At 39.0% G+C, this 26073-nt stretch overlaps 1 protein-coding gene across 7 annotated transcripts in view; it reads left to right on the top strand.

Moving 5' to 3' along the window:
• Nucleotides 1-19716: 19716 nt before the first annotated feature.
• Nucleotides 19717-26073, top strand: part of diaph2 (diaphanous-related formin 2) — a 381473-nt gene continuing 375116 nt past the window's right edge. For 2 of the 7 annotated variants that reach the window (XM_067599729.1, XM_067599728.1), the window contains exons 1-2: nt 19717-19950; nt 20625-20993. In XM_067599729.1, coding sequence (XP_067455830.1) covers nt 20910-20993 — 84 coding nt within the window. In that variant the 5' untranslated portion in view covers nt 19717-19950; nt 20625-20909. Of the gene's footprint in view, nt 19951-19988; nt 20158-20624; nt 20994-26073 lie in introns of those variants that run through there. The other 5 variants (XM_067599726.1, XM_067599730.1, XM_067599732.1 and 2 more) reach the window with 5 other exon arrangements.

Raw genomic sequence — 26073 nt, 5'->3', positions numbered from 1 at the left:
GTACCTTTTTCCCTCATCTTAAAACTCTTGCAAACCAATTTTTTCATAAATCTTAGTTTGAAACCTGCATTGTTTATATCTATGTTTGCGTGCTAGTAGTCTTGTTCTTCTCTGCTTTTGATGACATATACTACATTTGTCGGTGACTTACTGCCTACCTTGCCTGTAGATCAGTGGAATGATGAATGATTGTAAATTAAAAGCATTGAAGGAATGTGTATTGCGTCACCTGCGGGCTTGTGTGTGTACATGAACAAACACAATGGGGCGCCACACCTAAAAACATTGTTCCACAGTGCTAAATTCCACAAGGTACCTTAAATGTAAAAAGCTTGCTCTAAAATACAAAAACTATAAATGTGGTTCATGCATTCAACACTGTCACTCCACAAGATCCACTGATTTTGCTGTTCTGTCTGTTGCTTCATCCTAAATTTTAGTGTGTGACCTCACTTTCACCGAGCAGGCAGTAGAGGGGTTAGTTGTGTTTTGATTGCTATGCTGCATTTTGAGTCAAGCAGTTGAGTGGGTCATGGGTCAGTTCAGTGGGTTAATTAGTCATATTTGTCACACTGTCAGCCCCCTAAGGACTGTGTACCAACTGCCACTGTTTACTTTGTAATGATTTTCCAGCCCATTAATCACAAGGCTCAATATTTTAGTATGACTTGTAAAATATTAGATTAATATTTTCTACTTGCTTTCTATTGGCACTTTAGTAAATGCATTACAGTTATAACAACCATGTTTACAGATCAAAGGCAAAGTAAATATGCGTTTTGAAATGCTCCATGTTCCATGAATTTCAGGCATAATAACCAAATCCTTAGATGTAACTTTGCAATCATCTGTTATATAAATAAGTCCTTTAAAATCCTTGTCCTTGGCACTTTGTCTAAGTGTATAAAAAGTTTCGGAAAACTGGCTTCAGATGCTTTATGCTCAAATATACTTTGTCAATTAGTCTTGATTCTGACTCTGAAACTGAGGTAAATGTGTATCTGCTTTGTACAGTATCTCAAGTTCTTTCAGTAAAGTTCTTCACTGAAAATAGTATTGAGAAATAGTGGAACATACACCCATTCTTTGTACTTTGCTTAAAATCTCAGATTTTATGCCGGCCCTGCAGTGGAAAAACCTTGTTTAGTTGCTTTTCATAAGTCAATGTCTGTATATTCCATACCAGATTAAGCTGGAGTGCATTGGCTAATAATTTTACTGACCTAAACACAGTAAAAATTCATAGAACCTTATATTCCATCATATTGTTTCCAAATCCTCATATTGTACATTTGTAAGAAAATTGATTTTGGAGTGCAGAGAGAGAGGTGAGACATAACACAGATTTACCACAGGATGGCATTGCGATACAAGAAATAAGTGTTGCCTCTCGTCTCTTGAGTGCTTATTCCCTGACCTTCAGTCACTCACTCTCTTGAAGAATGTTGTTTTTTAAGGGTCCATTTGTACCTACCCAGTTAAATAAAGCTGTTAGTTTGAAAGAAAATCATCTAGCAAGAACAGCGAATGCCAAACATGAGGTGTCCTTCCTTATACCTAGCAGCAATTTGACAACCTTCACGCTTAACAACGTTTTGCAGCTCAAAACAAATATGTCCTTATGCAGCAATCTTTTCAAAGGATCAAAAGTTAACAGCCGAACACATAATTCAGCAAAAGTTTTCAAGGTTACACTGCATTTAATGGTACAAAACTAAAGTTGCTTAATTCTGGCAACAAAGGTGCTGAAGCGATGTCCTGTCTTCTTGCCATTTTTTACATACTTTACGGTGGATTTGTGCATTTATACCCTTATATTGTGGATATTGTGTCTAGCTCCAGCCTAGCTCCCCTAGCCTAAAGGCTGGTGGATGGGGGGCTGTAGGCTGGTGCTTCAGGAAAGTCCCTGCTCCCAGCTTATAACTCCCCAAAAATTCATAACTGCAGTAGTTGTCTTTACACTTCAGTTTTTGTACTGAGTGAACAAACAATATACAATGTGTTATTGATGGGCTGTAGAGGTGCTGGTAGGCGTATAATGTTAGACAGAGCAGACAGAGCCAGACTAGCTTTCTCCCCAAGCTAAGGTAACCAGTTGCTAACTCGGCAAGAAAACAAAGTGAAGAAATCATACTTTCCAAAATATCAAACTATTTTTTTAAGACACAACAGACGCACAAAGCAACTCTTGGTCGGGCAGAACTGAGTGTGGTAGATAATGCAAAAGATGTGTGCTATTAAAACATTGAATTAATTGGCAGGGTTATTGTGTTCCAGAAAATTTAATCTTTTTCAATGAATGGGTAGCCGGGTGAAATCATCAGGAGTGAACTGAAGGGCTGACAGGTGGGTTATAATGGATTCTGTCCCCAAAGTGGATGTGTCTCCCTTATACAACATCCTCATTCACTCCCCTTTGTTTGTGTGTGTGTGTGTGTGTGTGCGTGCGTGCGTGTGTGTGTATGTGTGGGTTTCCAACCATTCCTCCAGAATTGAACGAGGCAGAATAAATCATAGTGTGATCAAGATGTCATCTTCATAATAATGAAAACATGATGCCTCATAATAAGTTTCCTGATCAAAGGAGCTGTTGGGGCTTAATAACTCAGTGCCAAGTGGTCAGTGTGTAGTGTGGAGAAAGATTCAGCAGACAATGGTGCCAATAATAATCTATTATCCTTGTGGAGTTTATATCGTACATTCAGAAAATCTTGTGTTTTGTATTTCAGAAGGCTTATTAGTGATTGTTTTGAGCACAAAGCATTCAGGTTAGAGCCCTTATATGACTTTAGGATGTAAATTGTGATGCATGGTTTATTTGTGCTATAGGTCCAACCATGTGTCCTTTTTAAATTAGGATGAGGTGGATTCAAGCCTTGGAAATAATCTAAATAATCTAACAAACCCACCACATTAAACATTGTTGTTATTGTTAACTAGATAAAAATGGTCTAATCCAGCTTGGAATACTGTATCGAGAAAAATAACCATGTGTCTGTGTTTATCCTACTCATTTTTAAAAGGCAGTGTTGCTGTTCTGCCAAACTAATTTATCTTTGAGTTGTTTTTTTAAGGTACAACAGTAGAAAATATCAGAACAGATACAGTTTATTATGTTTGCAATTGTATGTCTCTAAAAAGTTTTTTAAAAAAAAAACAGCAAACCCCCTCATCTCTAAAGTTATCACAAAAAGCAAGATCAGAACAATTGCACATTTTGCAACAATACCATGACAACAAGACAGCAGAGGAGCAGACAGGAAAAAAAAAGAAAAAAAACACCGAGCGACATGCAGCTTCCAAGTTCAAACCCTATTTTTTGACATTCCAGGAAAGTTTTACAGTGAGTTGTTACTCCTGTAAATCTGTGTTTATTGCTTCACCCCCTTTATCAATTATTCAACAAAGAGGCAGTGTGCAGATTTCAAATGCTTTCTTGTATTTATCAGATTCCTCTGACTAAAAATGAGGGTGTGCCTGCTAGGTTACATCAATGTTGAGCTACAGTTTTCCATCCTGCAATTTATGCTATCTGTTTCATTTGATGGGAGATGACATTCATCATTTCAGGGCGACGCCTCCATCACTTTGATTCTGGAATTTAATGATTCATGAGATGGCAAGACAAACCTGGGAGGGGAAAAATGGTTTCAGTATTTTGGGAAGCAAGAGCAGTTCTTTTTCTGTAGCCTTCATACAGAATAACAATAGGTGGAATATTATATATCGGTTACAATGTAACTGACTTTGAAGACACTGTAAATAGATGTTGCATAGTCAGCGGGCATATGAATGACTGAGGTTAATTACTCATTTATGTAGTGAGTGATTTAAAGAGTTATACCATGACTAAATGGAAATGTGATCTGAAATATTGAAGTTTTTGGAGCAGGAGCCTAAGGCTAACTCTTCCTGATTGGGTGCCCCTGTCTTACACTTTTAACTACATCACTGAGAGAATAAGGATAGTAAATACTCGGATGAAGTGCCCCAATGTTAAAAAGTTAAAATAGGAAGTTTTGGGGACTGAATTTCATCATGCTCCTCAACCAGATGTGTGTGTTATAGAAATTGGATAATAAACCAGAGGTTCGTTTTTATTTTATCTTTTTTTTTTTGTTTCTGCAGCCATGGGCAACTGAATATACTGTATGTTTTGGCAGTGTAATGAGCTTTCAATTGGCCCATTCATTTTCACCATTGCTTTACCTGAACTAAAAAGCTCCCCAGGCACGTTGGGTTGTAGTGATGTCCCTCAATTTAAGCCTTAATGAAAGCTTTGTCCTACTGCTGTGAAGCTGTTCCTTGACAACACTTCACATCCCCCGTTCCAAGAAAAGTGCCAAACAAGATGCGCCAGTCTCCTTCACTCCGAAATGAGCTCCCCTTCTGTGATGAAAAATGCTGCCTGTCTCTTTGCTTATTGCTGTGGCATTTAGGTGGCTCAGTGTGGTGATTTGAAGAGCCTGTAGTGTCAAAGCTATTTCTCCTGCTTGTGGTTTAATGCTCTGACTCAACAAACCTGACCATTGTCATTTCCCCCCATCGGCTTCACGGTGGCCGTGAAGAAAAGCCAAGGAGTGTGGGTAATAACCTTCAAGGAAAGGGCTGTGATTGCACATCTATTTCACACTGAGGACCTCTTCCTTGCTTCCCCAAAGCAGTAAAATGCTGTATGGGGTGAGAAGCAAGAATGGCAGTAAGTTAGACACAGTGTTTTGTTAGAAGTGGGAGATAAAAGAGGAAGGGAACAGTGAGTGGGGGAGGCCTGTATGGGGGCTGCTGGAGCTAGTGAGTATCTTGAAAAGCAAGGTCCTCCACTGCTGGGCCTACTACCTTGCTTTCTCAGGAATACGCTTTAGCTCAGGTATGATAGTGCTGACAGGGGACACACGGTCTAATCCTAATGGGTTGCTGAGGGCACTGTGTGCTCCTTAAACAGTACCATTCTACCTGCTGGGAACACTGACAAGAAGCACAATTTACCATTCTCACTCCCCCAACCTAAACCTGCACCAAATGGATGATAACAAATGTTGAATACCATCCTTGACCTGCCTATGGGGCAAAGTGGATGAATGGGTCGTAATAGTAGAATGAGAAGTTTCATACTTTGAGAAGAAGCTGCAACTGCATAAAATTGGGTTGAAATTCATTTGACATATATAGACAAATATATGTCAAAACATAATTCTTAAAACAATGTTTTTTATGTTAGAATCCCTCTCTTTTCTCATCCTGTGAAATGTTGCAATATCTTGATGACTCATCTTGAACTCCAGGGCATTTATATAAATTTACCTAATCAAATGTGGTTTGGCACGACAAGCTAACCCCGCCCATCGTGCCTGTTAGCTTGTGTTAGATGTTTGTAGGCAGCACAGAAACATCACAGTAGGAGTTGTTTACATTTCAAAAGAATGTGGCGAAGGTCTAATTAATTAATTTCTCACTCATATATTCCTGGGGGAATATTTCTCCCAGTATTTATTGATTAGTAATTTCAGGAACTATTACACAGTATAGATAATAATAAATGTATACATTCATATTTGTTCAATTTCCTGCACTGTTTTTGTGATTACTTTTAAATTTCTTCCTTCCAAAGCTCCCCACACAGAGCTGTTGACCTTGCAGAGCAATGTAATTCGATGGTAAATGGTTGTCATTTGGTCTGCCATGCCTCATGAAGCCATCTATGTTGTTATTTCTTGCCTTCGAGCCCCCACTGATCACCATATTACAGTGGTGCGTGACTAATTGGATGGCCACAGCCACAAGCAAAATTAATGCAACTGGATTGTCCATGTTGTTGTTTTTTTTGGATTTCATATCTGTTTCCCCTGTAAAGTGGCTTTCAGATTTTGCATTAATGAATACTCTATGCAGCATAGCCATCAGACGATTTTGTCCAAATGGCACGAGGCATTGTTTGGAAATGATGAGATATATAGTTTTGTATCAAACCTCTAGATGTCACTGTTGGTTAACCACCGATCTGTTGTCATTCAGCAGCATGTTTGTATGGATCACACAACATCTATAATAGCAGATGGCGCTGATCATCACGACTCGCATCATATTTGTTTTTCTTTGTTACTCCTTGTAAAATACCACCCTCCAGATGAATAAACATTACAACTGACGGTACATGTTGGCTCAATGCAATTATTCCTAATTAAACAAAATAAGATATGGGTACTTGGCTGACAGTCGGAACCTGCAATTAAGTTGAAACAATTCAGGTGTGTGGTCTTATGTCTCGCCCTTGAGGGAAACTAATATAAACCACAAACAGACAAGAGAGTCCATTTTCCTCAGTTGTAGTTCTTCAAATGCCTCTTCACGTAGCTTACTTAGATTGTTTTGTCTTCATCTTGTACCAAAACAATTAGGCAGTAACTCAGAAAAGCACTTCATCTTAATGTGGTATCCCATGGAAATGAGAAAATCCTGCACTGCAGTGTCCATTTTCTGATGGAGGTTGTTATCAATGATCCATCCCAGTGTGTTCCCTCTCCCCTGCCCGATTGAAGGATCTAAGAAGTGAGAGACAGTGATCGCTGATAATTGCACATACACATCACAGCCTTCGGCCAGATCACAGTAGGTCTGAAATATTCCCCTTCTCTCTCTTTTTCTCAGTATCTCACTCTCTTTCTGACTCTCACTCTCCCTTGATCGTGACTTTAGATGAAAATGTAACCACTTTAAACACAGTGTACGGTGTATGCTATATCTTACTTTAGGAATTCATCCTTTCTTTTATCACTTATAATACATAATTTCTATCATTTTCTCAGAGTGAGTCATTCTGTAGTTTTTCCGTTGTCAGATATAGCGCTATGAGAAAGCCGGGGTCACAGAGTATTCTGTTACAATGCTTTGTTTGCCTAGAAGAACCCTCTGGGACTGCAGCATGCAAGCAAAGCCAATCAGCACTGTATAATTGAAATGGAGCAGCAGTAAATGACTGCGGATAGGAGCTGAGCTGCACTCCCACTGTAAGATCAGATAGCCAAGGCAATGGTGTCTGTTGAAAACCAACTGTTGTACTACACACATGCAGTCCCACTGGACCACGCAGATAGGCTTACACAGAATTGTACTTTAGGTATGCAGGAAGTATGGTGAATGTAGGGAGGGAGCTTGAAGCAATGTTATGAAAAGGGAGGGTTGGAAAGTTGATGGGGTCATAAGTGGTTCGGTCTGGTTTTGGTCAAAGTTGATGCACTTCAAGACTGAATTATGAATCTCTGGTTCTTCCTTAAGTCCCACACAAGAAGGTGATATGGTTCCTTTGATATTGTAAATTGGCAAAGGGGTTAGATGAGGAGACTTTCCCTCAACATCAAGCTGAATCATTGGTACCATGATTTAAACATGTACATGCTACTGAGCAGAACAAACACAACATCAGACTGAAATCACCAAGTAAGTCTTATTCAGCTAGATATGAAACACTGGAACACATGTTATGTTGTAATTAGATGCTTATAAAATTATGAAAAAAAGACTGCACATATTCTTGTCCACTGGTCAATGGCTACTTGTAATTCAGACATAAATTTATAGATTTTAAACTGTCATAAAATACAAGCAACATGGTGTTTGGTCCATTAGTGAACTTATTTTAAATTCTATTACTGAATAATTTTACACAAACCAAAATGTTTCTCAAATATTTCAAATAAATAGGAGTTATTGATTAATTCAGTTTTCTGACAAGTTAAAGTTAGAAGGGTAAATGTTCTTGGATGTAACGTGTATATACTGAGATTATTATTGTCGTCTATAGGGGATCTCCAACCAGGAGTTCAGCTCTGTGTTTGCAGCCCCCATTGTGTTTTTCTTCTGTAAATGTGTGACAGACTAATAGGGCTTCCCACCAGGGAAATCTGCCTGTGTTTCCTGTCCCAGAGCTGCCCCCTTCCTCCCTCAGTTAGCAGTGAAAACCCACAGCCTGCTGTTTCTCCACACCGGAGAAGCAGAGGTGGGGTTCTGTGTGACTCAGTTTGAAGATCCCAAAATAGACGGCGGTATCATAACATATCTGTTGAATTTGACACAACATGGTCAGAGGGTGGCATTTTGCAATTACTTAACCTACACGTAGACACACTGAAAATGAAATTCCCACTGGTGTGGGAGCAAATTGATCGGTTTCAGTGAAGGTTTTTTTCACTTTGTAAGTTGTTAAAAACGGGGAATTTGTTGGGGGAGGCAATTGGACTTTTTGTCCGATTTTGATGATAGGAGTGTGGGTGTATGGTGTATGTGTGTGTCTCTATGTGTTACAGAAAAAAGTGCTTTGGGCATGCCTTGATTTGCATCCATGGTGGGTAATCTGTTATGCTATCTATATGGCCTTTAATTCATTTAACTAACAAAACATTTAATTAAAAGTTAAGGACTCTTTATTTGGATATCAATTTCATGGGTCTTTTGAATGAGCTCTATAGACTTAGATTGCAGAGATTCTGTTTCCTGCTTTATTAGTTTATCCATTCCTTCTGTTCTACTTCATGTGTCATCAACCACCATTTACGCCTACTATGAAAACCCCTCAATCATCAAATAATCCATTCCCTCTGTGTTCTCGCATTTGCTGTCTGACAAAAGCACATCCAAATTGTTTTCCAATGGTCAATTGCTGTTACCTTGTAACCTGAGGCTTAGTGCATTTCGCCTCTTTCACAGAGCCCACAACAAGCTGTTTTCAGCTCCTCTTCTCAACTATAAACAATCAACAGTAATTTTCACATAGCAATTCAAGCATTCATGATTGGAAGAAGCCTGTCACAACTACACCTACAAGTATAGCATCCAACATTCACTGTACCTCCCCCAAAGCCTAATATTTAAGAGAACCAGAGATTCAGATGAGACTCTTTGTTCCTCCACAGCCTTGGCTGCTATGCCTAAAACAGGAGTCAACAGGCTGAATCAGCGCCACTAGTTGAAACTTTTACTTCTCTCAGGATCTCAGGACTGATGCTAGCTGTTCCTAGTCTCAGATGTGGTATTAATTACAAATGAAACTCCTCATACAGAGATGGTTTGGTTATTTGTTGTCACAACTCAAAGGTACTCTTCAGGTCAGGCCCTCAGTGATGCATCCGTCCCCTGTCGATGTGTTGACAGAGACTCTCCAGTCCATCTCAGTGGTTCCAAACCAGTTGTTTGGCCTAGCTGCCCAGCTGCTCAGCAGGCTCAGGAGGCACTGGTGAGCACTGTGCAGGTGGACCAAGCTGGGTAGCAGTTTGCTGAACTACAATGTGAGCCTGTGCTGGCACCTAACAGAGATTTGTGCTTTTTCATATAGGGCGTCACTGTGCATCTTTGCCTGTTTTTATGGAGTTCATGTTGCTGCCTAGCACGATGTGGCAGCAACAGTCTTATCAACAACTCTCACCTCATTTAGCCTGGTGAGCATCACTCATGACTTTGTTAGTCTTATAGTGCTAATGCGACTTGACCCTACATGACCCCTGGTCACAGGTGTAGGTTCTGTCTTCACAATGACCTGACCTGGGAATGTGTAATATTCCCAGGATTCTATTAGCAAAGCAATAGATTGTATTCATAATTCAAAGAACAACAGTTGCATTTGTAACTTCCATTTATTATTTTGTTTGTTGTTTTCAGTTATTTTAAGGTTAAGTGAACAGTTATGCTGCTTGACCTGCTACACATATTTGTACTTAAAACGCTAGAAGAAATGGTTATCAGAACTTGTTTTAAAAATAATGACTTTAGTTATTTTTCCAATTAGTTGTTTCCTAAAGAAATGTCAAGAATCCAATAGTGATAAAAAAGACCCTCAAATAAACAGAAAACCCTCAAAGCAGTTGTCGTTTTTCTTATCATTGCTACTCAGTTGTTGACATTCATGATAATTAGGACAGTGGTGGCCTAAAGGTTAGAGAAGTGAGCTTGTGACTGGAGGATCGCTGGCTCAGTCCACCGGACCGGCAGGATAAATCTGGGTAGGGAAAGTGAAGAAGCAGCACTTGCCCCTCCCTCATTACCAACACTGAGGTGCCCTTAAACAAGGCCCTTAACCCCAACTGCTCCATTGGAGCTGCTCAGTGGCCGGCAGATCAGACTGTGGTTGTACTGGGCAGTCTCCAAGTATGAATATATAACTGTGTGAGTGTGATCAGGGCTTTCCTGAAAAAGAGATTGAAATTCCCCTGAATTCCACTGAATAAATGGAGGTTGAAAAAAATTAAATGCAGTTTGATCAAAAAACTGATATCCTCTTCTATGCCTTCCGTCCAATTATTGATCCCATTTCTTATACATGATACAGTTTGGCAGTTGTCTCTTTGCCAAAGCATTAAAAGAAATGCAGAGAATCTGTTTCAGCTCTAAACTTGTAGAAGAAACTTTGCCAAGTATCCCTGAAAATGCATTTCATATCTCAGGAAATCAACCTTTTTCTCAAAGTCTGGTACAGTAGGGCTATATATTATTTATGACAGGAAGAGGAATGTAGTATCAATCACTGGATCTGGATCACACTGGTCCTCTGGTCCTGAATGGAAGAATGCTCCTTCACCCAGAAGAGAAGCACTGTGGAACTGCATTATGGGCTCAGGTTCAACTACACTTGTGGAATTCGTTGGATCTGTGCTTGAGTAACCAGTCATATGCTGTTTTATGCCCTGTATGTGTACAATTTTGTTACTGATTTTACAGCGCATTCTCTGCATCTTTGAATTTCAGATCAGTGCACTAATATTTAACTCTGGTTTCTATTATCTATTTTGGAGATGCTGTATGTTGTATGATCTCTTACACACATTTAGACATTGCTACCAAGAGGCTCAAACGCACTCAAGACCAATGAAGAGAGGTATATCTTTTCCATCTAGAAATGTGTTACTTATATTTCCATGTAGGAAATATTGCTAAGTGCCATCTTACATTGTGTGGGATCTCTTATGTGTGGATTTAAATCAGAAATATATATGCCATATTAAAAAAAGAAAAAATTATATAGTACTGTATTACTTGGCCTTCTGCAGAACAAAACTATGATGATGTGCCCAAATCTATCATTTTGAGCTTTTAAAGGTTTCAGCAGCAAAGGTTAAGCTTTCTAATTGTGAGTGATTTAATGTAGCACCGATGTGGTTCAGTTGATCACAAATTACAATCTTTTTCATTGAGTCCTGGCTTGACATTCTCAGTTTTATAATCAAACATGAAATCTGACTCTGCAGCCACTTTCTTCTACTTTGGGTCTGGTGGAGCATTTGAAGGCTAAATGCTTTGGTTCAGGGGAACATAGTCACCGGGTTCCTGAGTGAGGGGGGAGACTGTATGGTGCAGGGAAGAACTTCAGAGGAAAATATTTCCTTGCATTTTTCATTTATTGCCTATTTATTTACAACCTAACTTTGGGGAAAGGGGAAGGGGAGCAAAAGTTAGTCCCTTGAGCATGCTTTGCGCATGTCTGTAGGGGAAAACCCCCAGCTCCGGGAATGATGTCCAAATAAGTAATAATGATTAATGAATTTTATGGTGCAGCAGTGTGCATACCAAGTACAGGCATGCAAATGATTGAGAATGGAGAAAAATAACTAATGCTAAATGGCTGCAGTTGATATTAATGCATACTGTATGATTTGAGAACCAAAAATATAATTTAGGGTTTAGGAATTTGGCCTATTTGACAACCTTAATGCTATGGTCTGTGCTTGTAAAGAGACTTTATGTATGATCCAGTTTGTATATAAAAACTTTTTCTTGTATTCTGGACCCAGTCTGATGTACCTACTTGAATTCCAAGTATTTTTTGAATTGGGTGGCATTACTAATATATTTTCTTTCTCATCTCAGGCACTCCAGGTTGCAACAATTACATCCTGACTAAATTGGCATTTTAATTACAAGGTGATTTTGGCAATAATGCTGAGCACTGAATGATTTCTAATTAAGGAGGCTTCACATAATTATTCATGAAATGTATGACTGGAGGTATTTTCAGGAACATAGGTTCTCCCTAACAGTGACTTGGGACTTGGTCAGTCCTGGGTATTACATCTCCCTAAATCACATCCTTAATAGAAGTACAGTACCCCTACGGGGTCTTTTTAAGCCCTTGAAAAGGAGTACTAAGCAGTAGTACTGCAAGGTACTGAGCTTTTATGCTGCTCCCTTGCAAGCAATTACAGTGTAATACCTGTCTCTGCAGCTTTTTTAAAGGAAACTGTGGAGTATGCCCTGTACTTCATTTGCTGCCAGACCTGAACAATGGGTCTTTCTCATGGTGAAGCTGTTTACGGATGGCAAGTCAAGTTGTTTACTGCTTGGTTTGTGCACATTAATTGCCATCCACTTATGCCTGTTCAAACTGAACATCCTGACCCCAAAGGGGAAACAACAGGACCACCAAGTTGTGTTCCAATGCAGGCATCTGTTAAAACACAGTTACATGGTCATTTGAGTGTTGCTTGAACTTGTCAGTATGATTTTAGTTTTCCTGCTGTAATGTACTATACTGTTCAATATGAAATCAAGTTAGATTGTGATACACATGTAGAGCACTGTAACCTAAGGTCTAATAACCAAACAAACCCAACATCAACTATCACAATAAATTCTGGGAATAATTTGTGCTCAATCCAGGTATGTTCGATACTACCCGACAAAATACACATTTGGAAGCTTCTAGTAATGTATCTGCATGTTTTGTGCAGATACATGCTTTACTAAATATTTGCACTGTGAGACTGAGCCGTGAGTCCCTAATTGTCCTTTTCTTGTTCCTTTGCTCCCAAAGGCTTTCAAGGATCAAGTGAAATTGCCTGAGGACAACTGCAGAGGGTAAGTGAGTAATGGCGTATTTTTAAAGAACTACTCAAACAGGGTGTAGGTCCCTTCGGGTGGCTGTGCTGTTGGTGTTTCTCTGGAATAACACAAACAAATCATAACCTCACTCGTCTACAGGATGAGCCTGAGGACATGCATAAAATGCTAATGCCATATGTTAAACATCTGGACAATGTATATTCCTGTGGTAAGTGATAAAATATCATTCAGTAAATGTTAGTCTATAAAAGTAAGCTGATGGGAAAGACTTGATGAATTCTTGTTTTCGGGCTAGACTTTGGAACTGCTAACTGGGACGTGCAGCCTGCTGCATTCAAGCTCAGTAAACTGTCTCTTCACTGAGATTACGTCAATTGAAATAAAGTTGGTGGTGTCGATTTTTCAGTAAGTGAAACGTATGATTCGATCAAACATGTCATGCTCCTCTAACAATCACAGTCAGTGCAAAACTCTCTGGGGTGTACTGGAATAACCTGCAAGACAAGTAGTTTAATTTAAATGCTATTACCTCTGTTTTATCTTACAGTTCTTCGGCTGATTGGCGGTAGAAACAGCACAATCTCAACACAAACCTTTAACGCCCCCCCCGTGTGTTATTAAGGGGTGTGCTGAAGTAATAATGTTACTTTCTCGACTTAATAGCAATTTAACATGTCATGTCTTAATTTTAAATAACCTTGTTTGTTAAGTAATAGCTTTACCACACAACTGCTCCACATTCCTAGATCTACATATCCTGTCATTCTCTTAGCTGATGTAAGCATAGTCTTAGAGCACTGGGTAGAGTGAGTATAGAGGTCAAGCAAGGGTCTTTATGCATGAGGTCATACTTAGACTGATTTGAACAGGATATCGTTCATAATCTCTGATGCCACTTCATCTGGTGTGCTGCGGACCATAGAAATTACATTACACCGTTTCTACTGAATTTGCATACCATTGAGTGGTGACATGCTCCTCTCAAACAGATCTCTCCATGTTGTCACATGACTAATGTTTTCAAGTGTCCTTTCAATAGCATACTCATGTAGCTGGCTACCATGGTAACAGATAAACCAGCCTTTACAGGAAGATACTGTATACAAATATCTCTTGGCAGTTTTCATTAATGTTTGTAGCTAACAGAGGCACAATGAAAGTGTTTCTTGTCCTTGCACTCTTTTCAATGTGTTTCTTGGGTTTTTTGAAATGAAGCTATTTAAAATAAACATTACACACAAAAGAGGAGTTGTTGTCTGAATGACAAATGCAAAAGAGGCAAAAGTAGCAAAATGTCAGGGTTATACAACCCATTGGTTGCTTCTTTCACTTCTTTCCATAATTATCTGTGTCAAATATTTATGTTCAAATGTGAAAAAGTAGCAGAATTAGAGAGTGTATGATAAAAAATCAGTTACATTATAATCAGAGCTACAAATATTTATCCAATATAATTTGAGTCAATTTACTTCTGAGGGGACAAAAGCAAAAGCGATAAGCAAAATAGGAGAAGAATGTTCTAATAGTACTTATTCTACAAGAAGAATATGTCCAGTCAGGGTTTAGCAGTGCTAAAGAGACAGAGTAGAGTTTACCCTAAGTTGGTAGTAGCTCTGCCAGACTAGAGAAGAGTGTAGTGCTGCCTTGTAGTACAGTGGGAGGGCAATGAATAATTTACAAGTCATTTCTCTTTCATCTCTCAGGTCCAAACACAGCACTCTTTGCCATAGCTGCCTACGACAGCCTCATATCTTTCTAAGTCTTGCAATATTGTAATAGGAGAGGAATGGCTCTGCATAACAAGTGAAAAGCATGCTGGGAGGTTCAGTAGGGGCTATTCGGCTCAAGTGCTAAATAGGATGTGAATGGAAGTATGGGAATTATTGGTAGAATTAAAGATTGAAATAATTACTGGACTCAAACATCATATTCAGTTACACTTTTTTTCTCGTAACACCAGAGTGCACTGTATTATAACAGGAAATGTTATTCCAACTATCTTCAACCAACAGCTTTTAAATAAATATGGTGACAGTTTCAAATATACAGTGTGTCAGCAAAATCTAACAAGTCCTTACTGATACCAATGGAAAAGCATTCAACAACAATAATTTGAAGAGAAATAATTATTCAGACATTCATATTTATTAGGGAGATTGTATTTTTTCAGGGCCATAGCCAGTCATCTCAGACTGGCCAAATGACTCTTGGGACAATGATGTCCCACATACAGCACAGAGCAGCTGTATTAATTATAGACCTGGTGAGTGGATCTTGACTCCAGTGTATAGCTACCAAAAATAGAATCAGAATCACCAGGGTTGTTACTGTAACACTGTTGGCATTAGAGGAACAATAGCAACAAACTATGCAAGATGTTATTTACAAGCTGAAGAGTATGAAGCTGCATCAGCACTGCATGTTATTTTTCTTTCATTTGTTTGTTGTTGTGTTTACCTGTTCAAAAGAAATAGGAAATGTTATGTACCAGACATATTGTGGTGATTGTGTTCATGATACTGATTAATTTATTGAAAAATATTGACAAATAAAATCATTGATGTTGAAACTTAGTTGTGCAGTGTTTGTGGAGATCTGTCATTCGTATCATTGAGCTCAACATGGGTTTTATGTTCTGTGTCTCTCATCTCATGCCCAAACAGCAACAGTGCTTTACTGTAAAAGACCCAATAGTGGGTGATGTTACTCCAACATGGACAGATGGAAAGCAGAATGACCTATTTAAATGTTTGGAGACGCTTGTTTCAAGCAGCTGGACTCAAATATAATGTCATACAGAGGAAAGTGAAAGACAGACAGTGAAATGGTTAGCATGTTTTTAGAAAACAGTTTACTGGAGTAACATACTGTACATATTCAGTGCCATTTGAAGTAATCAGTGCAACTTACTCCCACAATATTTCACACTCTGTCTGTATGACTTACTATTAACAATCTGAAGGATAAATACTTTCCCTCAGAGCAGTTTCATATGAACATTTATCCCGTAAACATCCTTGCAGGGTGTTGTACTGAACTTGTAAAATGGATTAACATACAATAAACAGCCTCATTTAACTTGTTAAATCTCCATCCCTTGTGCAGAATAATGAACTGTCTTTTCCTCTGTCTGCTGTCATTTTCATTTAGTATAATAGCTGCAGGTGTGTGGGTGGTTGCGTGAGTTGTTTAATTTTGTGGTAGTTAATTTACATGAGTTGCAGAATGAGGCAACATGTATCTTGCAAATGAACGTTTTGCATGTTTGGCATATGGCGCAGAGCGGACGTTTCCTTTTTTTCTTAGTATTTCTTTTGCCAAGTGGACACAGTGAACATGCAGGATGTTCCTCCCTCACCGTGCGTCTCTCACCATACTGGCCAAGGCTCCTGTGCATGGAAGATGCTGTCGTCATTGGAGCCGCCAGAGATCTCTTCAGCTACTCTAGGAAGAGGCTCCTCATATGTTGCTTCCCTTGGTTTCAGGCTGGGTCAATATCCCTCCACACTTCAAAGACACTAGGCTAAGATAGTACAGAATAACACTACAAGCCAACAAAAATTGCCATGAAATTTGGCACAGATATTCATGGTACCCATATGGTGAATCCTAATGATTTTGGTGATCCCCTAACTTACTGTTAAGCACCAGCAGCACCTAAACATTTAATTCACTTATACAGTAAAATATCTGTTCAAGCGATGGATTAGTACAAATTTAATGTTCCCCAGAGGATGAATCCTAATGACCCTACTTTCCTCTAATGCCACCAGTTTATCTATCAAACAGTTTTAGATTCTATACAATGACCATTACAGCCTCACAAAGCTGCTAGGCTGTGGATTTTTTTAAAGTTGACTCCTGGTTCTGATCTTTTTCAGTGTTGTCCGTTATTTTAGAGACTAGAGACTCAGGCTCCATTTCTTCAGGCTCCGTTTTCTCATCCTCATCGAGATCAGAGGTCTCATTTATAGTTACTTGTGTGCACACTGTAGTCACATGTAACAGTATGACACCGTGAGCCAGACAGAGACAACTTATTTATAGACCAAAGTAACAAGCACTGATCAGTGTTTGGACATGTTGCGGCTGGATACAATATTGTGTTTCTTCTCAGAACTAATGTTTTGGTTCAAATGTTTGTTTTCTTGATTGGAGAAGTGGGATTTGTAAGAGAGAAGGAAATGTTGCAAGTGTGAATATGTGACTGAAAGCGGATGTGAGATCTCATTTGTTTCAGTCTTAATATTTAGTTTGCAATGTTTGATTTCCCAGGAGGGAAGCTATGGAAGAAAAATAGAAAGAAATATTATTCAATCTCCTCATCATTATGCATTCGGATACCTAGTGTGAAGGGTGTCATGACACTTCTTGGCAATCTGATGAAAGAAAACACCTTTATTACAGAATAAATGTGCAAATTTGTTTTGATCTGAACACAACAGGAAGGTTAAATTACTTTTCCTCCTGGTGTCTGTGGAGCAATCAGACAACTGGATACAAACTATATAAGCAGTGACAAATCATTCTGCTTCTGTCTTCCCAACAAAAGGGTCAATATTGTATTTTTTGATTGTTTAGCACCAGGTTGACAAAGGCATGAGCTCTCTTGAAGTGTCCGTTAAAGCTTTCTTGATCCATCAGTTTGAGAGTAAGACCATCATTCTGCCAGTGACACTAAAGCCAAAACAACATCTCCAAACTCATGCAACTCCTGCATTTGTACTCAGGAATCATGTGCTGACTCCATGAAAAATGCACCTTATTTCTAGAAAACATTAGGACATTCATTCTAGAGAAAGAAATGTTACAATCTTGTGAATGCGGTTCCTGAATGTTTCTTCAGTAAAATAAAACGGAACAAGAAAGCATTAAATAACTTCTAGTTTCAATGAAGAGGAGCCCTGTATTTAATTTCCAGACTTGAAAATCAGTGACCTCAATGAGTGAGTCAGACCCATTTGGCTGGCCTCATTTCCTTTTTCCTGGTTTTGTCCATTTGAGGGCCACTTTGGGGATCCACTCTGGGGGCATTTGTAGTATGTGTCCAAGCCATCTCAGACAATGGTGCTTAATTTCTGAAATCACGTTTTGGCAGCCAGTCTTTATGTAGAGTTCCTTAGTTGATGTCTTATTAGGCCAGAATATACAGCAGATCTTTTGCAGACAATCATTGTGGAATGAGCTGACTTTATTCATGTCACATTTGGTTATTCCCAAGCACTCAGCCCCATATGGTTGACCAAGGTGTTATACAAGCAGATCTTAGTTTTGAGGTTGTAGGTGTTGGACCTCCAGATGTTATGGAGTCTTGTGTAGGTGCTGCAAGCTTTCCCAAGTCTGCACTAGATATCTTTTTGGGCACCACTGTCCTAACCAATCAGACTTCCCAGGTACACAAAGTCATCAACAACTTCAAGTGGCTCATTATTGATAGTGATGCATGCATGTGTGTTGGTGTTGATGGAAATCACTTGGGTTTTGGTGGTGTTGATGAGGAGGCCTGTTTGTTGAGCATACTTGGTGAGTCGATCTTTTTTTTCTTGCAAATGTTTTACATTTGTGGAAATGACAGCAAGATCATCAGCAAAGTCAGGATCTTCAAGCTGGCTAGAGAGGGTCCACTGGATGCCTTGATGTTTGTCAGCAGTTGTTTTTCACATAATCCCATTGATGACAGTCAGGAAGAGAATGGGGGAAAGAATGCAGACTTGGCATACTCCAGATTGTACAGGGAACCACTCAGAGTGATCATAAAACTTCCCCATTAGTGAGACTTAGGGGGGATTCTATAAGACTGCAGAATCTTCATGGTGATTGCTATCAAATGCCTTTCTGAAGTCAATGAAATTAACAAACAAGGGGACATTCCACTCACTGCATTGCTCTTATGATGTTTTGAGGAGCAAATATTTGATCCATGCAACATCTGCCTGTCCAGAAAAGAGCCTGTTCCTCACAGAGTTTGTTGTCAATGGCACTGTTAATTCTGTTCAGGATAACTCTACAGAAGACTTTGCTGAGGATGGAAAGAAGCATGATCCCAAGTCAGATATCACATTTCTGGAGGTTTCCTTTCTTGGGGATCTTGACAATTAGGCCTTTGGTCCAATCACTGGAAACATTTTCTCCATACCTGCCAACATTTAGGTTTCAAAATATGGGAGGTTTTTTTCGGTGGGGGTGGGGTGGGGGGGTTCAAGTGACAGATAATGTTTTACTTGAGTTGACGACAGCTATGCTTGTCACTATAAGTGCAACAAAATTGTTGCACTAAAAAGACTGTAATGTTGAAATATATTGACTTATTTGACTAATTTGGATGGCTGAAGCTTCATATTAGCATAAACTTTTAAATACATTTTTGCACAGAAGGAGGCTTGTGGATTTTGGTCCCCATCATTTACATTAAAAGCGCATTATGAAGGGATCTTCCAATGGCCAGTATGAACAGGAGGAATGATACAGGCCAGAAAAACCTATTTCTGCGCTCATATTGCCACCGTACTATTGTTTTAAGACAGACTTGAAAAATCATAAACCTGTCCTTTAAATACCTCCAAATTACTCAGAAAATTTGTAGGCTATAAAATTGAAAGGCCTGTAAAATAAAGCATTACCAAAAACCAGAAAAATATAGACCTACATTTGTCCTATATGCAAACATACACACACACATGATGCACTCTATTATATAACTGGATAACTATAAGTTAACTTACATAACAATAACAAAAGCTGTTCATTCAGTTCGCTAATCATCACTCATACAGACACACATTCAAAGAGTGTATGTCTGTGTGTGATAAAAACACACACGCACACACAGGATGTGTTGCGTTGCCGCGGATTCCCGCCCTGCTTCCTAACCGCGGTCAGCCTTTTATAATTCACTCATGAGCTACATCTATTCTTACAACTGGATGAATCCCATCCGCTTGCTGTGAAATCAGACTGACCTCCTCGTCACAGCACTCCTCTTCCCTCCGACGCCACGCGACCTTGTGACTGTCAGCCAATCGGACCAATAACTGCCGGAATCCCCACTCTTTACGTATCCCACCAACCAATCAGAACCCGGGTGGGCGGAATCACGGTCGGCCCTGGTATTCAGGTTTGGTTGCAAAGGTAAGCTCTGGATGGGATTTTGTGAGTTTTCTTTGACACGTTATTTATTTGTCACACTGTAATTTATTGCATAGTACTGTGTATACTTGTGTAGTATTGTGTCCGTTAAAACAAATAACGTCCCGAGAGGTAACGGTCGTCCATTTATGCTAGCCTGGCTAACTGTAACGTTACAGCATAGCAAAGTATTCCAAGCAGAGAACAACGGTGATTTTCTAACGTTACTATTGTAACAACTGTTTATTAATTCTGATTAATGACTGTAATGTCTGGTAAATAACGGCCTTGTCAGTACCCGCCGAAAGCTGTCAGAGCATCCTGGCTGCCGTTAAATGTATTTTGTCGGTTACTACTACATTATAGCTAAGTTACACGGTTGTAAGTTTGCTTTCTCACAATTTAGCCTGTTTCCAAACACAGAGCTCTCTATCTTTAAGTGTAAAAACACATCTTTTTTGGTTATTGTCGAGCAGCTTATAGTTACGTCTGACATACGGTATTTGTTTACATCTGTTTCATCGTTCTCAATATAGGCTACTGTCTTCACTGTCTGCTCTCCTACATACTAGCAAAAGGAAAACACGTGTTAAAGCAAACATTTGTGCAACTTAACGCCCTACAACATTGTGATAGACCTATTAAATGTTGGTTACTCATTGTTCTATTATTTTCAGATAGCCTTTACTCGCTGTGAGAAGTGACTTGCTGCTAAGGAACACATCAGGACGGATACTACCACACCTAAAAAGCAGCCTCCTCGACTGTTGGATACCGTTCGGGAAATATTTTGAAGCGGTCAACATGAATTTATTCTTTACCTTTTAACGGAATGGATTTTGAAAAGACCTAACCTGGATGGTTTGCTGTACAAGTGTTGCTACAAGCCTACTGGTGGAGTTTGCCAACTTTTGAGGAGGTCACATCAAGTCTTTTAAGAGGGGAACTAACTTAAAGCCAACATGGATCAAGCCAGCGGTGGGGAGGACCCGAATAAATCCTCTAAAAAGAAGTCCAGTGAGGATGAGGGCAAAAACAAAAAGCTGGTAGGTATTCGGATGGGTTCACTGCATGGAAGTAAGTTTCCCACATTCAAGGGTTAATATCACTCTCAACTTTAGTAAGCCTGAGAAAGTTGCACTGTAGTCTACATAAGTGTAATCCTCGTAGTAAAATCAAATCAAACCAAACCAAGTAGAAACAAAACTCCAATACAATTAGAAAAGAACATGTTGTCAACACAGCACACCTCTGTTTAGTGCAGGATGAGGTTGAAATAGTTATTGATGTGTTATTATTACTATTTAAGGTAGCCCAATACAGGGGAGCTAATAGTTGTTAGAGTTGAGCAAAACAGATAGTGTTTCACTGAGTGCTTTACTTTCAAAGCACTTAGTGTGTCATGTGATTATCCCCGTCAATACTTCTCCTGAAAGTTCTTTAAAGAGCATTCTTGTTGTGACAGTTGGCCATCAATATCTCTTTAAAAACACACACAAAGAAAAAGTCCAGTTACTGGATGAGGGTGATATCCATGTGTTTTGCAATGTTTTTATGATCTATGTACATGTGTATGTGATTGATAAAACTCACTCTTAGTCAGCCTGAACAGTATTATCAGCACAATAAACAGCTTTGACACGAGGACAGTGTCTTATAGATAATAACTGAAAACTACATTCAGCTTCATTCCGTTTATAGCCTCTCTATTGGCTTGGCCTAGTGGAACAGTTTTGTAGAGTGAGAAGTGTGCTTATTTAGAAAGTGGGCAACCCTGACTATGCATCATTAGAGCTCATGCATACCTGCATGCCATTCATTGCCTGGAAATGAGATCACAAGAGTTGAGGGTGTGGAGTTGTGGTGGTGTTGTCTGGGATTTGGTATGAAGTCTAGATCAATTGCTTATAATTGACATCACATGTTGCACTTTGACTTATTTGCACAAACTTCAGCTTTTGCAGTAATTGTGTTAACAGTGTCTGTCACAACCAAGAATATCTGAAGCCTACAATTAAGGGCCATGTTTGGTAAACTAAAGCCACACTCTTGTATTGACTGTCATGAGTGAAATGAAACTGTAAATCTAAACCATATTACTGAGTATGTTAAGTGCATGTTACTGCGTACACACTGTCAGCAGCTGACTAGACACCGGTGGTTGAAAGTAATTTTCCGTGACCAAAGACAAAAAACCTTGGCTCTTGTTGATCATAGTTTCCTGATTTTCCACGTTTGTCAGCATGGAAAGCTTGGCAGCTGTTGAACTTTCTGGATGACGTTGCCTCTCAATAGCCAAAAATCAACTAGTAGTAGTGATGCTATATATTATGCCTTTCACTGAACTATGATTGTTTGCTGATTGGCCCAGAGTTTAGTTGCATCCACTGCTCCCAAAAAAGGAAATGAAAAAGACACAATTCAGGTTGGCTTGTGTTTTTATCTTTGTAGAGGGTTATTGAACCAAATTTGACTCTTTGCCGACATAACTAATTCAAATTAGTGTTGTGTTGCGTATGTATGAATTTGTTCTTTAACTGAGACATGAAGCAGCCAACAGTGCTAATGCTATGTTACAGATTGAGGAAACAGCCCTAAACATGTAATCCCTGGTTATGTTCCAGAAAAGTTAAAAAAAGGGAAAGTGTGACCATAATAACTGCCAATAAACGGACAGGAAACCCCAAAGGAGACTGAAATGACATGCATTCCCAGAGCTACCGAAGGGTGTTGTCTTGAGAAATCCTAACAACAGCCTGCAACTCTTGAATATCCTGCCTCCCAACTTTGAGATGGTTTGCAAGAGAGTCTGGATGACATCACTCAGCTGATCAGGAGTGAGAAGTCTCTGTAAAATCATTACTTTTTGTTCCTTAAAGTGGTCTCAGGGCCAGGCATGTTCCCTGTTGCTCAATCTTTCCAAGAAGCGCAGTCATAGGCAAAGGAAGTCTGTTTTCTGGCTGTTGCAGAAATATCGGCACAGCTCTGAGTCGGACAGAGGAAGTAATTAATGATTATTCATCTCTGGGTGGAGCCGTGATCTGTCCTCTTTTGTTTATCCCCACTTTTTAGCTGCTCCAGTGATTGCTGTCGCACCAAGTTTGTTTGCAGACATGTAAACAACTTGACATGTACAGTCATGAAGGAATGTGAATATTTAATCAGTGAATCTGCAATTGAATCGGTTTAAAACGGCAAACGGAAACAAAAAACGCAGGGGTTTATCAGATGATTGTCATGTCATACTTACAAAAATGTTTTGTCTGACAGTCGGACACATGAAGATTTACTCATACTTAACTATGTGAAGTTTTCACCATATATGGCACTACAGGATTACATTCTCGGTGTGCAGCATAGTTTGTGTGCATGTGGTCCAGACATAAGAAGGGGTTAATATCTATTATCTATCATATCATGCAGAGCTGTTACAAGGTACAATGCCATTTGTGTGGATAATAAGTAAAGTGGCGGACACTGGCACCGTTTGGTCTCGGCAAAGTCAAATCAGCCTTTAGAGGAGAAACACTGAAAGCTGTATGTTTGTTTTACAAGTCACTGGGCAGGATTACATCACAGCAACACCATTTGGGCTTTGGGCCCAGGGTGTACGTAGATACTCAACACAGCCAAGGACATTAGAATAACACCACAGTGTTCAGAGATAAAGGTACTTCAAAACTTTTCTGCAGCAATTCTTTGCGATAATGCCCCGCCTTGAAGTTGTAAAAACATGACATCCAATACAACAGGCAGATGGAGTGAGGTCTTTTTAAAGGAATTCAAGGGAGCCGGTTTGACAGAAAAGGAGAAATATTACTTCTCTGCATACCAGAGTAACAAATGACCTCACACAGAGCAGCATGAAGGAAAAGTCATCCAGTGCATATGATAACTATACATGTTACAGATTGTGTAGGGAGTAGCTTATTTTCAACATACAGTTTAATTGTAGAAATCAGACATTTATTGCTAGCCTCTATGTATGTGGTATTTTATTTAATCACTTTTATAAAGTGTTAGTGTTGCAGACTTGGTTGAGCTTATATTTCTATTATATATAAGCCATGATAAGAAATAAAATTTACTTCCTAAAACATATTTGAAAGTAATTTTCTTGCACAAGAAAGCTGGTTTCAAGTGGAACAACTACCATGATTTTAGTATTAATGCATTTACTATGAAATGTGATTAAGGAGATTGCATAAAGTGTTCTGGGTGATGTGTCTCAGCAATCAAGACATCCATTTTGTGAATTATTACACACTTTAAATTTACTATAAAATATCTATCTGCATGAAAGATGTAGCATCTTATGCATGCAGCCTTGTTAATTTGCTGATCACAAACCTATTGACCTACAGACCTGTATGGTGTGAGGGGGAATTCTGTTGTTCAGTGGCTTTGTTGTGGTTTTAGAGAGTCATTTGCAGTAAAGTAGCAGTTAAACAGAAGACTGAATGACTCACTGAGCAGAGATCTGTGATACATCAATTATTTTCAAGTGAATGTCTCTTAGAAGAGATATTCATGCTGATGCACAAAGTACCAAATTTTACCAAAGGCTTAAGTGGTTACACCGCAGCAAAGTTTATAAAATTTTGATTGCTATTCAATAATTTATAATGCTATGTTCAATAAATGTTGTATGATGATTAAACGTGTAGTCTGTAACTACAAAACATTAAGAGCAATTCTGCAGTGTGTTAGGTAGGCAATTATGTCTTGTGATATGATCAGTCAGACTGATTCCTGTATGCTTATTACTGGCTAGGATTGCTTTTACTTTCTTTTATCTATAGTAAAACCATTAAGGGTGATTAGTATCTCAAAGGTCATTTGCCAGTGTAATGAGTGAGAGCAAGATTGGTGAGTGATTTACAACATAACTCCAGCGAGTGTCTACAGTTTTCAGCCTAAATTTTTTTCACTCATATTGCAGGTATACTGTTTACTGCAAAAACATAGGTGGAGTAGTTGGTCAGCACCTTAGTGGTTTATGTCTGTGTGAACAACTTGTTTGAGATATGAGACATCAAAGACCTTTGAGCTGATGACCAAGTATTGTCAGAAAAAAGAATCGAAACAGTACCGCTTCTCACACACTTAACTCACTTCACTTTAATAGTACGTTTCATTATTTGCAGATTGTAGACTTAGGTAAAAATAGGATTAGAAATGTTCAGTAAGTACAGTATGTTGTGAAAAATGGGAAACCACAGAGGAGTGTGATAAGTCCCCTATTTCTTTTTATTATGATGAATTATATATTTGTGAACATGGGAAGATTATCTTATGCAGATAACGGGGATTTGTGGAAAATAATTTATTTTTACAAACCATTGAAAGGTGTGTAGCATATAGATCAAATAAAGTGTGACTAAGTAGCAGCTTAGTATCTGCTCTGGCTTGTGTTAAGTCAGGTGGATCCAGTAATCACCTGAAATCTGAACCAATTTAAGAGTAGCCAGGCAAGACGCAGAGGTCACATTCCTGTGGATCCTGGCTCATGTGGTTATTCTGGGTAATGAGAGTGGACATACTGGCTAAACAAGCCGGACAGTGTAAATGTCAATATTAAATCCTCAAAGACTGAAGGAAAGAGCACATCCTGGAAAGAAGAATGAGAATAGTAGTGGGATGATGCCACTATTAGAAGACAGCTACATCGAATACAAACTGGAGATAGTATTGTGAGAAATAGGGTAACATCATATTGAAAAGAAGAGGTAACCATGAACTAGCCCCAAAATTGTTTAGTATACTGAATAAAAAAAATATTTTTTAATGCCAAAAATAACGCCAAATATACATTAATTTGGAAAGCAATAGTGTTTTGGAGCCTCTGTGCAGCACTGTTCCAAAATGAGAGTCAACCTCTGTGTCGTTGCCTGGGAAACTCTTGGTATCGTTGCTCCTTTTAAGGAATAGGGCAGTGTGTAATGTGTGTGTGTAGCAAGTGAGCAGAGGAAAAGGATAACAGTAAGTTGTCAATTTGACAGTAAATGTACAGTATAGGCTACAGTGTGTGAGTTAATAAATGCTGCAGCTTCTCACATCTGTTGTGAAGTGAAGGGGGCTAGCTCCAATGTTAGCAACAATGGATTAGCCTAACCTGGCGACACT

Source organism: Thunnus thynnus, chromosome 9 (genome assembly GCF_963924715.1).
Source record: "Thunnus thynnus chromosome 9, fThuThy2.1, whole genome shotgun sequence".
Classification (NCBI taxonomy): Eukaryota; Metazoa; Chordata; class Actinopteri; order Scombriformes; family Scombridae; genus Thunnus; species Thunnus thynnus.
This window is presented reverse-complemented; position numbering and strand designations above follow the sequence as displayed.